This window comes from Chenopodium quinoa, unplaced genomic scaffold (assembly GCF_001683475.1).
Source record: "Chenopodium quinoa cultivar QQ74 unplaced genomic scaffold, ASM168347v1, whole genome shotgun sequence".
Taxonomy (NCBI): domain Eukaryota; kingdom Viridiplantae; phylum Streptophyta; class Magnoliopsida; order Caryophyllales; family Amaranthaceae; genus Chenopodium; species Chenopodium quinoa.
In genome coordinates, this window is record NW_018745684.1 from 6,710,814 (window position 1) to 6,736,740 (window position 25,927).

General features: G+C 32.9%; 3 protein-coding genes across 4 annotated transcripts; all 3 read left to right on the top strand.

The window, feature by feature from the left end:
• Positions 1 to 4,419: 4,419 nt before the first annotated feature.
• On the top strand, positions 4,420 to 13,755 carry LOC110717888 (UDP-glycosyltransferase 74E2-like). The gene is made up of 2 exons (XM_021896672.1): positions 4,420 to 5,173; positions 12,919 to 13,755. The coding sequence occupies exons 1-2, from the start codon at positions 4,502 to 4,504 to the stop codon at positions 13,642 to 13,644; spliced, it is 1,398 nt and encodes a 465-aa protein (XP_021752364.1). The 5' UTR covers positions 4,420 to 4,501; the 3' UTR covers positions 13,645 to 13,755.
• LOC110717889 (UDP-glycosyltransferase 74E2-like) lies at positions 10,068 to 12,911 on the top strand. Its single transcript, XM_021896673.1, has one exon. The coding sequence runs from the start codon at positions 11,072 to 11,074 to the stop codon at positions 11,762 to 11,764; it is 693 nt and encodes a 230-aa protein (XP_021752365.1). The 5' UTR covers positions 10,068 to 11,071; the 3' UTR covers positions 11,765 to 12,911.
• An 8,539-nt stretch (positions 13,756 to 22,294) lies between the features above and the next one.
• LOC110717745 (protein GIGAS CELL1-like) lies at positions 22,295 to 25,927 on the top strand. 2 transcript variants are annotated; one of them, XM_021896507.1, is made up of 3 exons: positions 22,295 to 22,654; positions 23,629 to 23,979; positions 25,272 to 25,927. In XM_021896507.1, the coding sequence occupies exons 2-3, from the start codon at positions 23,638 to 23,640 to the stop codon at positions 25,596 to 25,598; spliced, it is 669 nt and encodes a 222-aa protein (XP_021752199.1). In that variant the 5' UTR covers positions 22,295 to 22,654; positions 23,629 to 23,637; the 3' UTR covers positions 25,599 to 25,927. The 2 variants fall into 2 exon arrangements, with proteins under 2 accessions (XP_021752199.1, XP_021752198.1); XM_021896506.1 differs by having other exon boundaries at positions 22,298 to 22,654; positions 23,619 to 23,979.

Below are 25,927 nucleotides of genomic sequence, written 5' to 3' on the forward strand. Positions count from 1 at the left end.
TTGGATCAGGTAACATAGCCTAATTCACCTAACAAACTTTTGAAACTAGCGATTGATGTCATTACATGTGTATTTTGTTCAACACAATTTTGAAAAATTAAATTTAGATTAATTCAGTTGAATAGAGCTCATCGTAGATCTTCTATGGTTGATAATGTTAACACATTATTTTAGATCTAGTTCAAATAATAATAATAATTGGGAATCCCAATTCTAAAGTATTTTACAAGTAAAAAATTTAACAATGAAATGCAAACTACGCAAAATAATGTAAGATCAGTAGATCACTCATTGCGTAAGCTTACGGCCAAGATCGCATCAATTATTGCATACGTTTTACGTATGATATTACACTAGTGGAGGGGATTTGGTCCCCTTAATTAATGGCCATAAATCTCGTTTTATTATTAATCAATTAGGGTGTGATCCGAGCTTCGTTGCGGGTGATACTTTTACTAATTTTATTTTTATATTAGACGTTTTAAAAGTCTGGTTAACTTTTATACTGTGGTTAAATTATAATACAATGACAAAAATAACTCACTTTGGATTTATTTTGTTTTTATTCTACATTTTAATACTTATATAAATGTGAATTAATAGAACATGATTTATTTCAAGCTAAGATGGTAATACATGTTGTTTTCATTCAATAAAATTTTGGGTTCGCATCTCTTTGTATGCATTTTTATTCATTGAATGATGTTGTGGTATGATGTTAAAGATCGTTGAATGATGATGTGGCGTAACAAATTTAGACACGCCTTTTAATATATAGTTAAATTATCATTTTCACCACTTTTTTGCTAAATGAAACAGCTAAGCACTTACCATTAGAAACAAAGGGGGCATGCTTCATGGAATCATGGGTCTATGTCCCTTTTTGACTTTTTGTCTGCCATTTGATAAGTTAGACTTCACTTATTACGTGCTTATTAGCTTAATTATATAGTTTAGTTATTGTATTATTGTGTCTTCTTGTCAAAAAAATTATTGTATTATTGTGTATTAAATATTTTTTTTTTTCTTTTCATCAATGGATCATATATTCATATTATAGATTAAAGGCCGTTTAGTTGAATGTGGGAAATACAAATTCTTTGGAAATTTATATTTTCATGTGATTGAAATTTCTAAAAAATGTTAAATTGTGTTTGGTTAATCATGGGAAGTGGAAAATTACATGGGAAGTCCACTTACCTAAGTCTCTTTAGGTAATTAAACTCCTCCATTTTGTGGGAAGTGGAACTTCCTAGGAATTTGTCAACCAAACAACACAAACGAATTTGTATTCCTAGGAATTCCAACTTCCCATGATTTTTTTTGTCAAACAAATGACACCTAAAAATAATAAAAGTACATGAATGAGAAAGAAATGATATGCACTTGCCCATGCATATTAAGTAGCCATTGAGGGACTGTTTGGTTGAACTTCTTAGAAATGGGTTGGAATGGATTACATAGCTTTATTTGTTTGGTTGGGCTATTTAAGTATGGAATCTCATACATGGGAAATTCTATCTCCACCCCATTCCCTTGGAATCTCATACTCACCTCCTTCCCAAGAATTCATAATCCATACTACTACTCAAGTATGAGAATCCATTCTATGATTAAACCAAACAACTTTAGATTGATATGGGATATAAAATTCATACCATCCAATTATGAGAATCCATACCGATTCATATCAATCCATTCCAACTTAGTGACTAAAACCTAGATATCTAATTGATTTTTTTTAAGCCTATAATTGCTCTTATTATACTTCGAAATTTTTTTCTTTACTTTTTTCTGTTGTACTTTGGCTTCATATTCTCTCTCGATAAAAGGAAATCATTGCCCGTTTTGGTCTTTCTTGTTATAGGGAGACCATTAGCATCATTTACTTTCTAAATAAAAATAAGGCCAAATTAGAAAACAACACCTACAAAAAAACTTGATTTTGATTATAACACCAAAGCATTTCGAAATTTTATTATACCACCTACAAAAATCCCAAAATTTTGGTTTCACCATCCACTAACGGACTTTTGGATGAAAACCGTTAGTGGGGCCTGCCATGTACACGTGTCAGCTGTGTATTGGTTTAAAAAAAAGAAAATTTTAAAAAAAATAATAAAAATAAAAAAATAACCTAACCCCCTAACCCAGCCAGCCCCACCACCGGCACCACCTGCCCAGCCGCTGGCATCACCTGCCCTCGCATAATCCGGTTAAACTAGCCCCAGCCCAGCCTTACCGCCAACGCCACCCTAACCTAGCCCCTCACCTGAAACCACCCTCTTTCTCCTCCCGCCAGAAACCGACCCCCTCCCCTAGCCTCACCAAGAACCCAACCTCAGCAGATTCCGGTGGTGTTGCTGCGCAAAAACTGATTGAAATCGCTGCGAAATTCAGCAGATTCGCAGGTGGTTCTCCGTCAATTCGCAGGTGGTTGTCCGGAAGATTTCGTGGCTCAAGAAACCGGCTGAAATCCTGCAAAATCTAGTGAGTTTCGTTGGTGAAGTTCCGGCGATTTCGCTGCTCAGGAAACCGTTAATTGCAGGCGTTTTCGCGGAGGGTTGTGGTGGGTGGGGGTGATTTTTCGGGGAGAAGGAAGGGGGAAGGGGATTTACGGGGGGGCTGATGTTGGTGGGGGTGATGGCCGGTGGTTTCGCCGGTGAAGGAAGGGAATCCGAAAGCAATTGGGGTCTCCTACGGTGTAGTGACGGTCGGCGGTGGTGGGGCTGGTGGTTGGGTTAGAGTTTAGGGGTTTTTCTTTTTTTTTTAATTTTAATTTTAATTTTTATTAATTTTTATTTTAATTTTAATTTTTATTAATTTTTATTTTTAAGCCAATAAACAACTGACACGTGTTCCTAGTGGGTCCCACTAACGGTTTCCATCCAAAAAACCGTTAGTGGGTGGTGAAACCAAAATTTTGGGATTTTAAGTGGTGTTATAATAAAATTTCGAAATGTTTTGGTGTTATAATCAAAATCGGGTTTTTTTGTAGGTGTTATTTTCTAATTTGGCCTAAAAATAAATACTTCGTATAAATTTTTACTTCATATTTATTAATGATTGATTTGTCGATTGAATCACTAGATATCAAATCAACTCGATCAGTTAGTTGGTTATATACTTCCTCCGTTTTATTAATATTGCAACAATGGACTTTTTGCACTATTCATCACTCTTGTTTGACCATATATTATGATTTATACGTTAAGCAATATATAGTCATGTGAGATCTTGTTGGATTCGTCTCATAAAATACTTTCACAATATCAACTTTGTATATTTTTTATTCTTACACAATTATAGATATTTAGCATATAAAATGTGTTTTGGGATGCGTAATTTTATCCTTGTTGCAATATTAATAGAATGGAAGAAGTAGAAAGTAGTGTCCAAGGCAGGAATCACATCATGCTACAACATTCAAGGGCGGATCTTGGATTGGCAGTGATCAGAAGCCCACCCCCGCCCATGCCTCCCACTTAATCTGAATTGTTGGTTATAAGTAATATGATATTTAATAAATATACGTAAAGAGTTGTGGCATAGTGCTTAAGTACGTACTTAAGTGATGTTATATATAATTGAGCAAAAAGTTTAAAGATCAAACCTTGACCCCCCCCCCCCCTCCCAGTTTTGATCCAAGATCCACCATTTCCCTTATAGTTCCTTATGTAGAAATGAAATACCTTTATAATCTTTAAAAGTAGAGTGGTTTATACCTCCTACGTTCTCTTTCACTTGATCAAAACAATTTGACTTCAATAATTAATGTATTTTATTATCAATAAGTATGTTGAGACGATTTTGACATGATCTCATCATTTGACTATATTTTGTCTTATCAAATAGAACTTTGTGAATAGTAAATACTAACATGTTGCAAGTAAAAGAAAACGGGGAAATTATTTTTTACTCGGATACAAAATAGGAAAGGAAAAGAAACTATTATATCATTTATACGTTCATCTTTTTGCTTTTAATCCTTGTTTTTGGAACTTATTATAGACAATCATAGTTAGAAAATTGTTTTAAACAAGAAAACAAGAATGGAATTTCTATTGTTGAATTACTTTTTAGAACATCCACATGACTAGTATAAGTAAAACCGATTATTTAGTTTATTCCACACGAAATAACTTACTTCCTTCGTTTCATATTAATTCACATGTTTCATTTAGATATTTTTGTCAATACATATGTACGTATTAGCAAAAGTAATAAAAATTTTGATATTTGGAAAATAGAAGTTGAAACTAATCTGACATAACCCCACATGATTATGGTTTTATAGCACTAGATCACAAAACGAAGTCAAAGTAAGGTATGTTATGTAAATAGTGCATAAAATCAAAACGTGTCAACTAAAAAAAAACAGAAAAGTATTTTATATGGAACAAGTATTGACCTATGAAATCTCAATACGGATAGCCTAGTGTCCAACATTAACCAACATCCTTCATAAATATATAGCTATGTATGATATGACCACTAAACTATGGTTAATACAAAACACAAACTCAAAATTATGGAATCCAAAGCAAGTATGGGTGGAGTGCATGTTATAGTATTCCCTTATCCAATTCAAGGTCACATAAATCCCATGCTACAATTCTCTAAACAACTTGCTTCAAGAGGCCTATATGTTACACTAGCTACCACTTCTTCTTTTTCCTCTAAATTCCATGACTTAAAATCAAGCTCAATCACTATAGAAACCATATCCGATGGTAGCACCGAGGCCGCAACACCGGGAAATTTCGAAGAATACATGAAAAAGTTTGATGTTGTTGCACCACGGAGCCTAACTCAACTAGTTGAACATAAAATTGGAATTGGTCATAACGTTAGGTGCCTTGTGTATGACTCAGGCATTCCATGGGCTTTAGATATAGCTGAGAAATTCGATATCGAAGGGGCGTCTTTCTTTACGCAATCTTGCCTAGTTAGCTTGATATTTTATCAAGTTCATCAAGGTATATTGAGTGTACCAATTGAAGGTCCAGAAATTTGTGTTCCTGAGATGGCTTTTGATGCACGGGACGTGCCATCCTTTGTTCGTCGTGTGGGTTTGCATCCTTGTTTAGAGAAGCTTGTGATTAATCAATTTTCGAATTGCGGAGATGCTAATTGGCGATTTTTCAACACTTTTGATGGCCTTGAGAGTAAGGTATGTTTATGTAATTTTGGTTCTTGCTACTTGATTTTTATTATATCTTCGTTCTTTCATTCTGTTGGACCGTCTATGAATAATGATGGTTATAACTTCGTTTTTTTGTTTTGTCAAAATGTATCTAAATAATAGGTCACATCTGAATGGCAGTTATTTTAAGTTTATACATTAAAACTATATAAATGAACCATATTAATGTGATCTTTCCTTAAAGTTTTTAGTTAAGATAGAGTATCAAATAATTAGTTCTACATGTATAATTGTATGCAAAGTAACTTTTAATCCTACCCTACTCTTATGTGGACTATTAATTTAATTAATGAATTAATTAGGATGGAGATGATATGGAGTAGTTATATGATTTTCCAACTATTAAAATTTTGAGTAATGACTAGCTACTCAGAGTAAATTGGGTCATTGTGAAGATAATTGTGTTATAAATGTTCTATCCGGCCACAAGCCCATAATTGATCCACAATTTTACTTTACAATATTTTAAGTTGGAGTAATTTTTAATCGGTTTTGGCCTTTAGGGACAACTTTAGGTAGCTATTTGGGACAACTTATTTTATCTAGAAATTATAAATATTATCTAGATTTTTCACTGTAATCTATTAGCTATTATTAAAACAAAAAGTGCTAATGTGTTATATTCCTTAAAGTGTCTTATGTGTCAAGCTCTCATTAAAAAAATATCCCTCCAAACTTCAATATGATGTCATCATTTTATTTTATTTTTTATTTTTGTTTTGCCTTTTCATTTTACTTGCTAGCCCCCTATGACAAAGTAGTTATGAATTGAAACTAAAAATCTGAAACTTGAGTTTTGTATCAATATTGTTGTATACTTTGTACTAATTTTGGATATTCCTAATATTGTACAACAATATTTAATAGATATAGATACTGTGTCTTTAACTTTCACTCTAAACATATAAGCTCAATAGATAATGCAACATTAAATATATTTTGTCTGACCATCATTTTAATATATTTTCAATAACATAGTAAATATTATGATGTAGCATAAAAAAATAACCATTAAAAAAAAGGATTATGTACATGTTTTTTTATATTTATAAAAAACATATTTATACAGAAAAATTAAAAATAAAATAAATTAAAAAATTTATCAACAACAAAAAATATAAAAAAATATATATAAATTAATTACTTATCACCACCGTGCATTGCGCGAATACTAATCTAATTAGTCCTATATATGAGTGTGCCATAACTTATTGTAGAACGTGGATACAAAAGTTTATGATTGATAATTTTGATTTACAAAAATATGTTACATTGAGCCTCTTTCGTATCCGACATTTATTGCATCATTGCATGTAAAGATCAGAACGTGCAAATGTGCAATAGAATGAAGTTGCATTATAAGGCTGCACATGAATGGCTAATCTTGAATAATCATGATAGATTCAATATTTTTGAATTGAGTGGAAATCCATGCATTGGTGGATCTTAATTTAGAGGGTTTTTTTTTTTTAGTGCGTTCTCCATAATTCTCAATAGAAATATCCCAAGCACGATATTAATGTCATGTTCGGTGGTATCAGCGGATAATGTTTTAACTAGCTAGGTCAAAATACTTATTGGAAAAAATAAGAGTGTTGGATAAGGTATTGGTTTAATTTCGATAACGGTTAATGGTAGAGATAATGTTGAATAGCATTTCTCAAATATAAAAAATTACTTTAGGGTTAACTCAATTAATTAAATGTACTCGCGCTATCTCTAGTTTTCCAAACATGTCCTAAATAAAGTTAAAATGGGAAAACTTTAATTTACAAATTATTTGACTCAGGAATATGAGAAAAGAAGACTAGTTAAGGCTTGAACTTGATTGTGTTTTCTAAAATTATAAGACTAGTATTTATCAATTCTAAGTTCTAACCACTTCTAAAACACAACTTTTGAGTGAGGTTTTTAATTTCTACTTTTCTAGTCACTCTATTGAGGTCAAGCGTCCCCGACCACTTGCAAATCAATCAACACTAACTTTTATATGTGGCTGGCCACACCATGGGGTTTTTCGGTTAGTGTTAGAGGTGTTACTCTATTAGGGTTATAGAGGTTACTTATATTACTCCTATAGTAATATGGGAGTTACTCTGTCAATGTTGTTGGAGTTACTTTGTTATTTAAGGGTTAATCAATAAGTACAATAAGGGGTTACTCTATTTGTATATTATTATAGGGGTTACTCCATTTTTTATTACAATCGGTCATACAGTGTCGCCAACTGCATAGAAAATGCATTTAAACTTTATATTTTATATACAGTAGATTTGTTAAAATTAACTTAGTACTTGTAAAAAATGTCTACAGATTATTCATTAGATTCTACCGCCAACTTTGGTATTTTTCTCTTCCCACAACTCTCATATTACATGGGTTAGAAAAGTACCAGAGATTAACTTTGCAACAATTGTCCACAATTCTACAAATTACTCTTTATATTAGATTCTATTGATCAACATCACTTCACCAATTTTTTTCCCATCACACAATCCTTATAAAGTTATAGGACTTTTTGTGAGAAACTACCTAATAAAATCTAAATTTTGTGAGAAACTACCTAATAAAAAAAAATGTTGTAAGAAACTACCTAATAAAAAGTAAAATGTTGTAAGATACTACTTTTGACCGAATTTCTATCGTTGACTTAATTTTACGACGTTGATCCACCTTGAAACACCCCGAAACTACCGTGAGGGCTGGTTTTCAAGGTGGTAAGGTTATTTTCGGTGTGGTTGGAGGATTTTCCGAGTTAGTGAGGGTAGATTAGTGCTTCGGGGTGGTGGTTTTTGAGGTTAGAGGTGGTGGTTCTGGGGTTGAAAGGTGGTTTAGGTGTGGTGGAGGCGATTTCAAGCAAGTTGTGTTAGTTAAAGCGGTGGTTTCGAGAGTGTTTTGAGGTCGGTCAACTATGGAAATCCGGTATAGGTAGTATTTTAAAACATTTTACTTTTTCTTAGGTAGTTTTTTACAACATTTTACTTTTATCAGGTAGTTTATTACAACATTTTTTTTATTGGGTAGTTTTTCACAAAATCTAGATTTTATTAGGTAGTTTTTGACAAAAAAATCCAAAATTATAATACAGGGTTAGGAAAAATACTACTGCGTGGTTTCATTAAAATATCCAATACATAACATGTCAGTTCATCACTTGACACCCCTCCTTTATTAATTATCTCCCACAATAATTAAACCTACAGCCTTTAGACTGTAAGTGTTTTGGAACAAATTTAATTGTGATGCTTGAACTTCGATACAAAATAAACATTAAACTCAACTTAATACTTATAATTGAAAACAGTAACATAATATGTCTTCAATTCATCACGTGACACCCTATCTTTACTGATTGTATCCCACTATAGTTAAACCTACAACCTTTAGATACGATAGTGATTTTTTTTTTTTGGGACAAACTTGATTGTGATGCTTGAACTTAATATAAACATCAAACTTACCTTAATACTTATAATTGAAAAGATTCAAAAGTATCGAATGAGAGACGAGTGTATTATGTGACGTTTTCACTCTTACCCATCTTAAAACTCGTTTTAATTCAAGTTCTCCTACCCCCTATGAATTTTTCGTCCCCTTCATCTAAATTAGCTCTTTCCGTCCACAGTGAAAGCTCTTGAAATAAATTGACAATATTGGTTTGTTCATCCATCTTTCATCATCAACAAATCAATTCAGGATTCCATAACTCGTACCTTCATCACACATCCCATCATTCATCATTTCGTACTTAACCTTATTACCAATAATTTTATTCTTACACTCTTGTCGACTTATAAAGAAACACATATAAAAACGGATGTTATAGATGTAGTAGTAAGCTAACAAATGTAGATAAATTATAAATCAATGCTACCACAAGGGTTTATATTGGCAACCAATTTAAATGACTTGATAAAATTAAAATGGCACTAATCAAATCTAATTCAAACCCAACATATATATGTGGCCAAATATCATTTGTCATTATATGCTCACTCAATGTTAGCTTGTGGAGTAGTCCTTTTAGCAACGACAATTTCCCAATATTTTATCGCTCTTTCACCTTGATATCAACTATCATGGCTGACCTAGTCCACCAATTTATTTAATAATGTCATGCGTAGTTTTCCAGAATTTAAGGCCATACGAAGTATATGCTAAAATTGATGACATATACTCCATATATAACAAAGCATTAGACATTTAGACGCATATTTTATTTTATAAATATGGCATTGGCATTATGTGCCTTTGACAGCCACTATATTAAGAACACAAATTTTTATATGTGGCTGGTCATGGTGTGGCCAGAGTTACTTATTAAGAACTTATTTATTTTGGGGTTACTCAGTTAGTTAGGGGTTACTCGGTCGGTCATGGGCTACTCTCATACAGAAAACGCGCTAACCGACTGAATAACCCAGAATAAGTAACCCTTGATCGACTAAGTAACCCCTAAATAAGTAACCCCGGCGAAAAAATGTGCTAACCGACTGAGTAACCCCAGACTAAGTAACCCTTGACCAACTAAGTAACCCCTGAATAAGTAAACCCGGTGAAAATGCGCTAACCGACTGAGTAACCCCAGAATAAGTAACCCTTGACCGACTATAACCCCGCCCACACGATGTGGTCAGCCACACAGAAAAAGCACCGTATTATGAAATGAGAGAGTATTATGATGAAATTTGACATGCATGGTGCATGTATATATAATTCAAGCTTCTAATCATCTACATGCATGAATAATCTTACATACTTTTTATTAAATTATCTGACATAATAATTCAATAATCCCTAGTTTTAAACTCATTAAGATTATGTTCTCATGATGCTATAGAACAGATAAAAAAAAAACAAGTATTTTCATGTTTAGGCCAGAGAATTATTGTGCAAATCATTTGATATAATTAAAAGAGCATGATCCCAGATTTGGATTATATATAATGATCTACTCTTAATATAATACTAATAACTAATCCAAAACATAATTAAGAGTTGAACTTATTTATGATGTTGGATAAGTTTGAGTGTTTAAAAAGGGAATGGCAACAAACTTGAACAATACGTGTTACAATTTTCTTGTCTTTCTATGAAATATTTTTCTAGTTACCTAATATATTACTACTGTCTTTATTGTAAAGTCAAGCAAACTAGGAAAAAACCGTTGTATATATGTGCAATTTGTATTTGTAATGCAAATATGTAGGGTTTCGTAATCAACATCACTATTATCTTCTCTAGTTAAATGCTATGAAGGATTCTAACTCCAAACCATGAATGTTGTTGATATTTGATTGGCATGAATACGATTGCTATGTATTGTACGTACACAAAGTTGTATCGCAATTTAGGAGGTATCTAGGGCAGTGAATGCTAGACGAGTAAGTAATTTATAACTTACAGAACTTTAAGCTTCAAGACATCACTTATCATATACGTATATTGATATTTAAAGTGTCAACAATTTGTAGGCTATTAAGCTAAACCTTAATTATCAATAATATTACCACTTAATATAATATTCCAAACTAGGATTAGGAACTAAAGAAATTATTAAATCAACTTGCAAGAGCTAATGAGCTAAGTGACTACCTATTTCCATAAGTTGCTGGTTCCCAAATATTTTGGGACATTGTTACTTAGGTATACTTACTATCCTTCCACCCTCAAATTAAACGTTACTTCTCTTAGCTTTTGGCTTCTTATTCGTTTCATATTAGAACGTGGCATGCATAACTTAAACATGCATGAAAATGGACAAACAACTATTTATATCATGAACCAATTTACATCCATATATAAATACGAAAGGAGAGAAATATCAAAGAATTCTTATTACTTCATAAACATTATTGGTGTGTAATGGAGGGTGAAGTTTATCAAAAACCAATTAAAGGAGCTCATGTTTTAGTACTCTCATACCCATTACTAGGCCACATTAACCCTATGCTTCAATTCTCAAAACGCTTAGCTTCTAAAGGCCTCAAAGTTACCGTAATCACCACCACAAGTATCTCCAATCAATTATGCCCCCAAACCATGGGTGAATCCTCGAGCAACCTCGAGTTTGTACGTGTATATGATGGTTACGAGGAAGAACCCAATAAAGTAGACGTTGAGGCATACCTTAATCGTCTAAGGGTGTCCATTTCCCGTAGCTTGTTTAAACTCCTTGACTATTACAAGCAAAATAGCATATATTTTTACCCTACACCAAAAATGGTTATTTATGATGCTTTCATGCCTTGGGTGTTACAAGTGGTAAAAAAAAGTGGACTTGAAGGGGCTTCTTTTTTTACACAATCTTGTGTGGTTAATTCTATGTACTACCATGCTTATAAAGGTGATTTAATCACTTCTCTAAGCGGGTCGAATCTTGTGTCTTTGCCTTCAATTGGGTCGTTGTTACGGGTTGATGATTTGCCTAGCTTTGTTTCAACTCCTAGCTTATATGCAAATGCATTGGTCAAGGTTTTGTTGGATCAATTCTCAAATTTGGTAGAGGTGAATTGTTTGTTTGTTAATACCATGGATGTGTTGGAGATTAAGGTATGATTTTTATTAATGTAATAACATATATGTGCATGAGGAGTGAAATACAAAGTTTTTTTTAGAGTATGGTTTAGCCAAACTAACTAATTAATGCTATATTTAAATTCCTTAGTGGAAATAGGATTTTCTGTCTAATTGGAGAGATCAAAAAGAATTGTATGAATTTAGCTTGTCCCATTATACTTATTATACTCGCTTTGTTTCTGATGTTTGTCTGGAATGATGTGTGCTAAGTTAATGTTTGAAATTTTTTTATTATAAATATTCAGTGATATACTTCTCCGGATCTATTCCTAAATAAAGTTTCATTTGTTTTAATAAATGCGGGCGTAATTAATTAGGAGAATAATGAAGGAAGAAAATAGTGGAGAATAGAAATAAAGTCTCGATTTCTATAGTGTTTAAGAGAAATAAGTGCATTTTATTAGTCAAATATGGAGTATAGTTATTAGCAAAGAAATTGAGGCTACGTTCACTTCATGATCAAATATTCTAATTTGACTAATAATTTGACATTTTATTGTACACTAATCTTTAAGATAAAGAATCATATAAAGTAAAGAATAAAAAAATAAAGAAAAAAATAAAAAAAAAAAAATTAGATTCTTACTACTTTTAATTTAATACTCCGTATAAAGTTTTATACATTTAACATTTGTAATAAATAAACAAAAATAAAATATGAACAAATATAATCATTTTCAAAATTAGCAAATATGTGATTAAATAAGTTAAATTGGACATATGGCTCCGAGTTCATACGGCTCATTTTCTTGGTAGACCCTACAAGGCCCTTAACTTGAAGTGGCATGTGGAGTGGAAAGGCCGAAAGAGTAACTGGAAAGTAGTGGACTAGTGTTACTATTGAGGACAATGAGGAGTACCATTTGTTGTTCACCTTTTTTAAAGGGAATATAATAGTATAATCAAGGTTATGCAATTTTAAATGACTATAAATTTGAGAGTTGAATCAACTTAAAGATCTATAACTCTAATTTTATGAGATATTAGCCTTGTTAGGAGATGTAGAATCTCTAGATTATCGGGCTTAATAGATCACGTAGTTTGAACATTGAAATAATAACTTAAGGCCAGTTTTGTTCAATTTATTAGACAGAACGATAAAATTAATCTTTTTATGTTTATTGAACTTGTAGGTAGTAGATTGGATGGCAAGTCAATGGCCTGTGAAAACAATAGGACCATGCATTCCTTCAATGTACTTGGACAAGAGGTTAGCAAATGATAAAGACTATGGTCTTAGTCTTTTCAAAGCCCAAACCGATGCTTGTATCCAATGGCTTGATGCAAGAGAAACTGCCTCTGTGGTATACATATCAATGGGTAGTTTGGCTTCCCTTGGAGGTGAACAAATGGTTGAAATAGCAAAGGGTTTGGAAAAATGCAACAAATATTTTCTATGGGTTGTTAGGGCTTTGGAAGTAAGTAAGCTTCCTTTGAATTTCAAAGAGAAGACATCAAATAAAGGTTTGATTGTCAATTGGTGCCCTCAACTCGAGGTCTTGGCTCACCATGCCTTGGGTTGTTTCGTGACACGTTGTGGATGGAACTCGACATTAGAGGCTATTAGTTTAGGAGTTCCAATGGTTGCATTCCCACAATGGACTGATCAACCTACTAATGTTAAATGTATAGTCGATTTTTGGAGGACCGGAGTTAGAGTGAGGGTAGATGATCAGGGTTTTTTGACTTCTGATGAATTAGAGTTTAGCATTCGAGAGGTTATGGAAGGAGAGCGGGCAAAAGAGATTAGAAGTAATGCAACAAAGTGGAAGCAATTCACTAAAGAGGCAATGGAAGAAGGTGGTAGCTCTGATAGGAATATTGAAGAATTGGTTGCAAAATTGTTAAGCTACTCATAGATTCAAACTTTGTATGATGTTTTATGTAAGAAAGGTCGTAAGAGTTTTGTTTTATTGAACTTTGTGTGTATTTATTTGAAGATATGATTAGCAATTTTATCGAACTTTTAATGATGTTTAAGGTCGAATCATTGATATCAACGGTGATAAAGATATACTATCAATCAATCAATAACATAATACTAAAATAGATACCGGGAATAACATATGTCGCTTCTTGGTGTCATTTTTTCCCTCCAAAAATCATTTTTCAAAATTAATTATTATTCTAACTTTATTTTTCTTTTTATATCTTTTTAATTGACAACCTATTTTAGACAATAAAATTATATATATTTAATTTAAAGATTCTTATACTAATATTAATATTATTTGCTTAAAATGATTTTTTTTTATTCTAATTTATTACACTCAAATGGATTTAATTTATAGTATGAAATAATAAAAACATCTTCACGTTATATTACATCAAATTGACTTTAACACAGAAATTTATAACTATAACTATAATTTTTATATATTATATTAAAGGTGAAACCAAGAATGACATGTGTCATCTCCTTTATTTTTAAAAAAGTTTCCGCCAAGATAATTTTTTTTTTTTTTGCCAAAACTTCTTAAAGAAAATATTTAATACTATGCAATTATATTTCCTTTACTATTTGGTAATTATATTCCATTTATACACATTTAACAAAAATATTATTCTTTTTATATTAATACTATGCAATAATATTTTCCTGCATATAACTTTGTGACGTAACCTATAATTATTTATATTAATCATGCATGTAATACTCCCACGATTTTTTGTAGTATGATATAATTTTATTTTTATTTTTGTAATGACGAATTTTTCATCTTATTTGCATGCATTTAGATAATTTTTATAATTAAATATAGTGTTAAACTAATAACAAATAGTGAAAATTACCGTGCATGGCATGGGACCTAATCTAGTATATTGATATTTCTTACCCCATCTAAAAAAATTCATCTAAGAAGTTTGAAAATTATTTTAAAATAGTGGAAAATTTTAATTTCATTTTCTTATTTTTGTGCAAGATAAATAACAAATTCAGCAACTTTTTGGCGCAGCAGGCCACACCGTGTGGCAAGGGTTACCCGAATTATTTTGTTAGGTGTTACCCGAGTTATTCAAGCAAGGGTTACTCGAGTTACTCGGTCAGGGGTTACTTAAGGGGTTTGGACAGGGGTTACTCGAGGGATTCACTCGGTCAAGGGTTACTTGAGGGGTTACTCGGTCAGAGGTTACTCGAGTTACTCGGTCAAGGGTTACTCGAGTTACTCGGTTAGGACTTACTCGGTCATGGGTTAGTCGAGCTACTTGGTCAGGGGTTATTCGAGTTACTCGGTTCAGTGGTTATTTAAGGAGTTCAGTTAGGGGTTACTCGAGTAATTCGGTCAAAGGTTACTTAACGAGTTCGATCAGGATTACTCGGTCAGGGGTTACTTGAGGGTTTAGTCAGGAGTTATTTGAGGGGTTACTCGAGAGGTTCGGTCATGGGTTACTCGAGGGGTTACTCGGTCAAGGGTTACTTAGCTTGAGGGGTTACTCAGTCAGGAGTAACTACTCAAGTAACCCCTGACCGAGTAACTTGAGTAACCCTGGCAACTCGAGTAACCTCTGACCGAGAAACTCGAGTAATCCCGACAACTCGAGTAACCCCTGACCGAGTAACTCGAGTAACCCCTGCCGCACGGTACAGCAGGCCGCATACAAAAAATTGTGTAACAAATTAAAGGAAGTACTCCGTATAATATAATATAATATACGTAGTAATAGACTTGAAAGAAACTCCTTCAAAACAGTATTAATTCAAACAACAAACATATAATATTACTCATTATTAACAACAATATTGTTTATAGAAATCAACCTTGAAAGCATTTGTAAGAGAAAAAAAAAACATGTTTTTATGATAATCCCAAAAAGATATTGTAAGAGAACAACAGATATTCTGACATACTAAGATACAGACCGGTAACTTTTCTTATTTTTTACTTTTAGATAAATTAGAGCACGATCTTGCGAGAAGACATTCTTTCTTTCTTTTTTTTTTTTTTTTTTTTTTTGTAATTACCCTATGTATCTTACTTCTTAAAAAAAATGCTAAAGTGTTTTAAAATGAACTTGTTTTTGTTACTAAGCTTAAACTCTCAAGTTGTTTAAACTAAGATAAAAATTACTCTAAATTGACATTATTAGCGAACCAAAAAAATTGACCATCATAAGAAGGTTTGCTTGAATAATTAGGATTATTAATATATGTACAACAATTTAAACACAAATCTGACACATGGCGGATGAGACTTATCTAAGAAGGTCGAAGAAGGCTACTTAAAGTCAAGATATAGTCAAAGAGCAAATAACTAAAAAATATTAAAAAAAACAAAAAGAATAAAATCTTAAAATACTTTCTCTTCCTAGGTTTTCAAATTTCAATTTAATATCACAGTAATTTTCCCCTCACTGTGGGTGCTTTTTCTTTTATACGTATGTGAGTTTCTTTGTTGTTACTAGTTCACAATGTTAATTGGATAGTTGATTACCATGTATGGTCTTAATATATTATTATAGGACTTAGTTATATTTTGTTTACTTTTATCAATCATCATGATTCATTAACTTAAATATCTAAATTAATTTTATTTTAACTATTATGAACTAAGTCGAATTTGTTTTAGCTTGGTTTGGATTTATTTTTCTTATATTTTTATTAGAACTTAATTTGAATTGAACTTGTCTTACTTGAACTAAACATAATAAGATGCATTCAGAGTCTTGAAGAATTTTCGTAGAAGTTAATGGATTTGGCACCTTTGAGTATGGTTTAACTTAATGAGTTAATGGTTAATTTATCTTAATAGAAAAACAAGTTCTCTAGCTTTAAAAATGATAGAGTATAAAAACATATTCCTGGGTATCAACCATCGGCTGATAGAGTATAAAAACATATTTATAGGCCTCAACCATCAGCTTAAGCTTTTGGTTGAGTTGGTCCTCTAATGTGGTATCGGAGCTAGGGTGACAAAAGTCACGGGTTCGAATCTCATCAACCCCTCACTTTCAAGCGGAATATTTCGCACAAGAACTTAAACTTTTGGTTGAGTTGGTCCTCTAACAAAAAGCAATAGTTTTGTATGGTTTAATAACTCAACAAATTAACAGTTTTGCGACGTTGAACTCGAAACAAGTTCCATATGCATTACAATGTTATTGTAGTCGATATATATTTAGATATGATTATATGTTTGAAACTTGAAAGTAATGTGATTAGGATGGCAATTAAATTCGAGTTCGATTCGAATGCGAACCGATCCGAAGGAAAAAGTTCGATACGAATCCCTTAAGAAATAGTTTGAATCTGAATCCGAATATATAGGAGGCGGATCGAACTTGAATTGAATCTTTCGCAAAAACTAACTCTAGATCCGAATCCAACCAATATGATGTAAGAAATAAAATTTATTAGAGAAAATACAAAAAAAATTAGTACTTACTCAGTTTTTTTTTTTTATTGCACCATAGAGGTTGGGCACAATAATTTTGGTAGTGGGAAAAAGGAAGAGAGAAAAAGATAAGGGTCTGTTTTGTTCACCTTATTTTCACTTATTTCAGTTTTAATAAGTTCAGTTCAGGAAAAATAAATTCTAATAAGGGTTATCCAAGTTCAAATTACAACTAAAATACGAGTTAGTTTTAATAAGGTCTCAAATAAGTTCAGATAAGATCTGATAAATAAAAATCATGTGAATAAAACATTCCCTAAAATACAAAATTGCCCATATGATGTAAACATAAACTAAAAAATAAGTGTGAAAAGGTAAGGATATGTTGGGTATTTGTAGTGTGAACAGAGATATTTTTTTGTCCTAAAATAGAAATGGTGCAATATTTGTGAAACTTCTATAAAAGGCAAGTGGTGCAACATTAAAATAATGGAGGAAGTATATCACACAAACAGGGTGGATTTTTATCGGATTTCCGAATAAACAGACCAAATTTGGATGCTATAAATATGAGTCGAATCAGACTCCGAGTCGGATCAAGCGGATTCGTATTCGAATCTGAGTCCATGATCTGAATATCAAGCAAATCAGATTTGAATGTAGCCTTATCCGACTTGAAACCGATCCGTTGCCATTCCTAATTGGATAGGAGCATAATTCTTATGTCTTAACATCATTTGGAGAAAATGGTCATTAATCTACTTCTTTTTCATATTGGCCCACAAAACCTTCATGGCCTCATGTGATGAATCTCACTCCTATCTCTTTTATCCCCCCCCCCCCCCAACATCCCCCATCCCTTCCCCGGGCCCGTAAACATTCCTACCCCTTCCCAACCCTTGAAACTTCTCCCTCCCTTCCCCCACACCCGAAATAGAGTGAGGTAGTTACGAGGGTTGGGGAAGGGGGGTGTTTTAAGGGGTGGGGAAAGGGATAAGGGGAGATTTCAGGGGTAGGGGAGGACGGAATAACGTTTTCCGAGGAGGGGAGAGGTTTTAGGGTGGGGGCTAACTTTCCGACGGGGGAAGGGGTGGGGACTGGTGATTTATATTTTTTTCAATTTTTTTTAATTTTATTTTTTAACTATCGTTTTAATTTTTTTTAGACCAATCACGGCTTGACACGTTTCATGTAACCTGTTATAATAGGTTGTTGTCTTTTGTTGACCGATCATGACCTGTTAGAAGAAAACGCCCCCCCAAAGTAGGGATTATTCCATAATAATCAAAATTAGGAATTATTTAAAGTAAATGACCTAGGGTGCGTTTTATTCACTTGATTTTTACTTATCTAAACTAATCTGAATTTATTAAAACTTATTTTAGTCATAATTTGAACTTGGATTACCCTTATCATAACTTATTTTTTCTGAACTGAACTTATTTTTCCTCAACTGAACTTATTTTGACTTATTTGAACTTAACTGATGAACTTATTAGAACTAAAATAAGTGAAAATAAGGTGAATAGAATAGGCTGCAAAGTTGGGATTATTAAAACTAATCTTTCCTAAATTATAAACACTTCCTTAGTGCCTACGAATATTTTGAAAATAAGACTTTCACATAGTAGTCCATAACTCCATAATAAATAGGATTAATTGATAATAACACCAAAAAAAAAAAAAAAAAAAAAACTCTTTTACTATAACACCACAAAAAAAAACCAAAAATTTGATTTCACCACCACTTAACGGATTTTTGGACAGAATCCGTTAGTGGGGCCCACAACAGACACGTGTCACTAAACTGTGGTTTAAAAAATAAATAAAAAAAATTATAAAAAAAAAAGAAAAAAACCCTAAACAACCTAACCCAGCCCAACCCCACCAGCGGCACCACCTGTCCCCCACCGCCGACACTCCTGCCCCACCAAAACCGGCGAAACCCACCTGTCCTCCACCGCCGATAGCCTAACCCAAGCCGCTGGCACTCCTACCCCACCAAAACCGGCAAAACTCTTCCTTCCCCCCATTCCCCCTCCCCGAAAACCACCCGGCCTAACCCTGCCTTACCACCGCAAACACCACTTACGACAGCAACATCACCGTCGCCAAACCACCGAAACTCCAACCAATTCGAACCACCGCAAATACCAACCAATTCGAACCACCGCAAATACCAACCACAATCATAACGAATTCGAACCCCAACCAATTCGAACCATCGCAAATACCAACCACAATCACAATGAATTCGAACCCCAGCACCTTCGAGCCACCGCAAATACCAACCACAATCCACCGGATCGGTGCGAATTAGTATTTACGGTGGTTCAAAGAGGTGGGATTGGTTGTCTGCAGTGGCGCACGAAGGTGGCTGCGGGGTTGCTCGATGCGAATTCGTGATTGGATCTGTGAGGCTAGGCGAGCTGGGGTGGTTTTTGGGGAGGGGGAAGAGAGTAAGGGCTGGTTTCGGCAGTATTGGTGGGGGCAGGGAGTGCCAGCGGCTTGGGTTCGGCTCTCGGCCCGGCTGGGGAAGGTGGTGTCGATGGTGGAACTGGTTGGGTTTTGGGTTTAGGGTTTTTCTCTTTTTTTTTTAATTTTTCTTTTTGTTTTTATTAAATTATTATTTTTAAATCAATAAGCATTTGACATGTGTCATTTAACGCCCCACTAACGGATTCCATCCAAAAATTTGTTACGAGGTGGTGAAATCAAAATTTTAAGTTTTTTGTGGTGTTATAATAAAAGGTTTTATTTATTTTTTTTTTTTTTTTGTGTTATAATCAAAATTTGGATTTTTTTGTGGTGTATTTTCTAAAATTTCCTAATAAATAACATTATTTTCGTAAAATAACCTTCAAAATGTATTTACAAAAATGCTTATCATTAATTTAACTATTTTTGAATGTTGATGGCAGTCCCAAAAGAGACGTGAACAATCATGAGATATGAAGAATGCCAAGTATTGATTTAGCTATTTTTTACTAACCTAAAATTCTCCTCAAGTTGTATAAACTAAGATAAATTTACTCTACATTCCATATATTCTAATTAATTCGACAAATTGGATTGTTGTAAGAAGATTGGCCTAAATTAGGATAAATTAATACTATGTATTCCGTACAATTTAAACACTAATGACGGTCGACGGAATCATGGAATAGTGGACTCTGAAGTCTGAAGCATCTCACATTCTCACCACTTTTATGAACAAAAGAAAAAATGATGGTGTCTATAGTTTTTATTATGAAAAAGTTAAATCTCTTTAGTTATTAGAAAATAATACCTTTAAAAATTAGGATTATTACAAATTTTCCATACAAAAAATATTCTTTTTTATGAAATACGATACCATTAACTCATGCATTATCAATACCACTACGTTTGATTCGTTAAAACAAAAAATTTAACCTTTTCCCTTTTTTTTTTTGGGTTTCTAAGAAGAATTTGTATAACTTTATAACCAAGAGATTCATTCTTTGAGTGAATAAGAGGACTTTGTATAGACACTCTTGAGCCATTGCATGTTCATTGTTGTAGGCTCACTATACACTATTCTTTGGAAATTTTCGATGATGGTCCCTAATTTTTATTATACTAAGAGTCTATTATTTTCACCTTATTTTTACTTATTTTAAATTTAATAAGTTTAAATTCTTTTCTGGAAAATTAATTTTAATAAGGGCTACTAAAGTTCAAATTACAACTAAAATAAGTTTTAATAAGGTCTAATAAGTTCAAATAAGTTTAGATATGTTCAGGTAAGATCAAATTACAACTAAATAAGTTTAACAAGATGGGGGATTTTTCTATGTGGTTGGCCACACCGTTTGGTCGGGGTTACTCGAGTTACTCCTGACTGAGTAACCCCTCAAGTAACCCTGACCGAGTAACCCCTCAAGTAACCCTGACCGAGTAACCCATGACCGAACCCCTCAAATAACCCCTGACCGAGTAACTCCTCGACCAACCACTCAAGTAACCCATGATCGAGTAAGCCGAGTAACCCCTCGACCAACCACTCAAGTAACCCATGATCGAGTAAGCTGAGTAACTCCTGACCAAACCCCTCAAGTAACCCCTGATTGAACCCATCAAGTAACCCCGACCACACAATGTGGCCAACCACATATAAAAATTGTGTAATAAGGTCTTGCTTGATTCATATTATTGTATATTTTATTAGTATCAATTTTTTATAATTTTTACATGTATGGAAATGAAGATATAAACGTTTTGACACGTGCATTGGAAACCGCCAAATAGGGCAAAAATTTTAGGACAGAGGAAGTATATTGCATGGTATAATTTTTTGTTACTCCATATACATACATTAGTTGAAAATACAAGTCAAAATCAATACGAGCATGCTTGGTAAGAGTATTTATTGTGTTGGAAACGGATTCAATTAAACAATTAATATTACTTATTGTTTGGTTAGAAGGTTTATGTAACAATTACATTACCTAGCCTAGGGTAATGGTTTCCACCTAATTGTTACCTCTTAATGTAACAATTACCCTCCTTAAACAAAAAGAGAGGATGATATGTTTAAGTAATTCCTTTCCATAGTTAAACCAAAAATATGAAAAGTTAATGGTTAAATGATTCCTTTCCCCTGTCTTATTTGTTTCTTTTTTACTCTATTTCCAATATTCATAACAAACGCCCCCTAAATAAACTGTAAAAAAGTCAAATTATTGCGGAATTCTTTGTATTTCGTACTAATAATCACAAATTCACAATACTAATAAATATATATTGACAAACGTGTCAAATCAAATAAACCAACATAAAAATCCGAAATAATATTTAAAAGAATCTAGCTAACGAACGTCCTTGGGGTGTCAAATAAACATCTAAAATACTTCTTAAAGTGGTATTATTTTGGGAATTATGCCAAAATCATGCGTCGATCGATGTAATTAATGTTCACTTTTATTTAATGTAATATTTTTACTTTTAGTTGTCTTATCCAATGTCTCGTTATCTTTTACCTACTCATACTTAAAAAACTAAGCGTATTAAATAATTACTCCGTCCCGTAACACTAATACCATAGGGCCGTGGAGCCCGGCGACCCCACTGCCCCATGTTCTAATGTCTCTTTTCTTGGTCCAACCAACACCAACCCCGTTTTGGTTTTGGCTAACCCTAACCTTCACCTTATGAACAACAAAACTGTAAATTTCAGATCTCCATTTCAAAACCAATTCAAAATCCCGCCCTTCATACTGTAAAATTCAAACCCCAAAACTTTAATCCAAATCTTTTCACTAATTTCAAATTCAAAATTAAATTTTAACCCCAAAATCATATTTTAGCATGTGATTTCTGAACTACCGCTATCCATTACTTCCCCACTCTCTACTTGGCCTCTTTTTTTCTCTGCTTTTTAATTTCTTTTTTTTGATTTTTTTGTTTTTGTTTTTCTCTCTCCTACTTTCTCCATATTCATTGACTTACAGAGCTACTAAACCCAATCATTTTGCCAAGTTTTGAAGTAAAGAAGACTCAACAATTTCAAATCTGGGTATTATTTCTCTGCCTCCCTTTTTATTTCTTATGATTCACTATTTTTTTCTTAAAAAATTGGTCAAGATTTAGTATTTATAGCTTCAATTTTTGCCATTTTCTTTCTTAATTTACTTGTATTCCTGCATCATTTAATGATGGGTTTATTTAATTTTGTTATAAGTTTATTTCATTTTTGGATTTTTATTCAATTTTTGTAAATGTTTTTTTAGGGATGTTATTGATTTTTTTTTTTTTTAAAAATTGAAGTGAAATAATCTTTAGTCATGAGTGTGTTTTTATTTTTTTTCTGGGTTGCTGTAAATCTTAATAATTTTCAATTTTTTTTTTTGGATTTCTTTTTAAAATGGGTATTTTTCCTTTCATCTTTAACTAAATTTAACTAATTGCTCAATAACTTTAATATTTTTGGGATTTTTTTTGGGGAATTTTTGGATTGTATTATGCTGATTTTACTCTTGTCTAAAATTAGAAATATGGTTCTTTCTTTTAAAATTAGAAATATGGGAGTTGATTTTTTTTTTTTTACTTTTATGATACTCGGAATCGAAAATTCATACCAGACACATGAATGTGTCCAAGTGTCTTTTATTAATTTATTTTTAATATTTTTGGTTCAAAATTAATGGTCAAAGTATTCAAACCCATGTCAGAGTATCGAGAATCCAACACGGGTACTTAGTTAAATCGAAGAGTTTCATCAATCGAGTTCACATTTGTCTCTTAGATTGATGGAATTTGCTACAATCATAGATACATTTTCTGGGAATTTTTTTTGCTATATAGTAAGCTTAACAAGTACTTCAAACATTAATGGAGCACTTTATGTGATAAATTTGAACTTTAAACTATGTTTTTAATAGCTAAAATTACACTTTTATTTTGTAAGAAAATCATTTTGCAATCACATTTTGATAGTTTAATTTATAATATATTTATATGATTCGTTTGAAATGATCAAGGTATTTGTAGCTACACATTATGCATCCATCAAGAGATAGATTGCCAAGACCTGTTGACATATCCTCATTACTGCAAAATGCTGAACGCCAAGTTGATCTCGTAGTAGACGAACCCGGGTTACGTTGGATGGGATTATCAACACAAAATGCATCAACAGGACAGAGTAGTGGTGATAATATTAAATCGAACAAGCAAAGGGCTGGACTACAAAGAATACGACATCGTCGTCGGTATATGAATAGATCATTGGTTGGTAAAGAAAATCAAAGGCCAAGGAGTGTAAAAAAAGGCCATGGAAGCAGTATTTTGCCTTCTTGGTACCCAAGGGTACCTCTAAGGGATATTACTGCTATTGTTAGGGTAATTACTCTCATCTTTGTGATTTACTTTTGGTACATTATTGTGTTAAATTGTTGGCATTGGGTATACTTAATGACTAGTTAATGATTTGATGAGGTGTTTGGTTATGATTATGTTTGTTAAGCATGCTTCCTTCATCATCAGGATTAGTGTATATTCCGAATTTGTGTAAGGGAATCATGGCTTTTAATTTTTTATTAACAAGATTATTTCTTTCCGGTTTATTTGATGGGTGACAATGGTAATGAATTTGTTTGTAAATTTGCAAGGATTACCTCTAGCAAAAGTCTATAATATTGTGGTACTATACTATCTCCAAGTATGTGTTTTTCTTTATATTTTTTCTTTGCGCTCATACCATATTTAATATGGTAATGGGTGATAATGAAAATTTTACAAGAGACATATTTGAGAAAAGTTGCATTTTTGCGGATACTGATCACAAAATTGCACTCAAATCCACTAACATTATTGATATTCATTACTCCCTCCGTCCCGCTAAGATTGCCTCATTAGATTCATGGATCAAATGAGACAATCTTAGTGGGACGGAGGGAGTATTGCATACCAAATGAGTCTTCACGAGTTTGAGTCTCATAAGTAGGCTGTAAACTCGCTGAAGTTACATGTGATAAATTGCAAGTTGTTTAAGTTATAATAATGTTGTTTAGGTTGGCTGAAACTTTGGAATATGCTTGAATGTAATTTAGGAGGATCAAACATTGATTTGGTTCCCTCGTACGGGTATCATATCTAATGATCTGATCCTAACCGTTGACCTATAAAAATGACAAGTCATTTTGGTAAAAATTACAGTACCTGTGTAACATGATTTGTTTGGTGCACTAACTTCTGTTATATTTAAATTTTAGGGGTATGATCTGTTACAAGATACTTGGTTTTGGATTATTTAATTCCACCCACCTCCATTGCAACAACTACTGTTTTTGTGGTTTTGACATGTATTCTCAGTCAACCTTTTTTTAGTTTAGCTTATGTTGGATCTTGACCGTATGGAAAAGAATTAACGCCAACGATTGGTTTTCAAATTTCTTTTGCTTGTGTTTCTTTTAGTTTTTTGCATTGCTTAGAGTTGGGAATTCATGTTGGACATAGGTTTGTGTCAAAGTGTTGGATTTATGTTTTTTGTATATATATTTCGTATTTCTGGAGTTCAAGTGTTAAGTGTCAATACCCATGTATGGGTAAAGCAATTGAAATGAAGAGACTTGAGTATCATGGCATGCTTATGTTGCCTGACAGAGCATAAATCTATTCTGATGCTTACACAGGCTATTGAGAGGAAAAGGGCCGAACTACGTGACCATCAAACGTTAGAAACTCCTCAACAAGAAGCTGAGGCTTCAACATCCAACAGTCAACCTGATGAGAAGAACATCTCAACACCCAATCCTGAAGCATGTAAAGTTAGGGATAGAAATGCTGATCATAAAGGGAAAGAAACTGCTGACATCTTCACTCCGCGGAAGAGATTACTCGGCTCAATTGATAAGGTGAGGCATATTTGGTTGGAAGATCAGCGGAAACTAGAGAAGACACCAGCTGCTAAAAAGGCAGAGAGGCAGAAAATGGTGCGCGTTCTAATGTCAATGCGATGAAATGATAACGCCCAAGGAGATTCAAGGACATGGGATGTTAGCAAGAGACTTCCGGCAATCGGTGATAATAATTGCCTGGCTAAGTTATATGCACAGATTTAGAGTGCAGAATTCATTGCTGCAAATAGGAGTCCTGGTTACTGGTTAGCCTCTGCTAACAATTTTGGTACATTCAGGCTCTACTTTTAACTTATCAAGACCATACGCTAATTTATGGTTGTAGTGTAGGACTATTAGCTCAACTCTTCATGTACATAACTGGTAAAAACAATGCCTTTTCTAAGGCTTTTATTGCATCTGCATGTATATTATTATGTTTTTGTTTATTA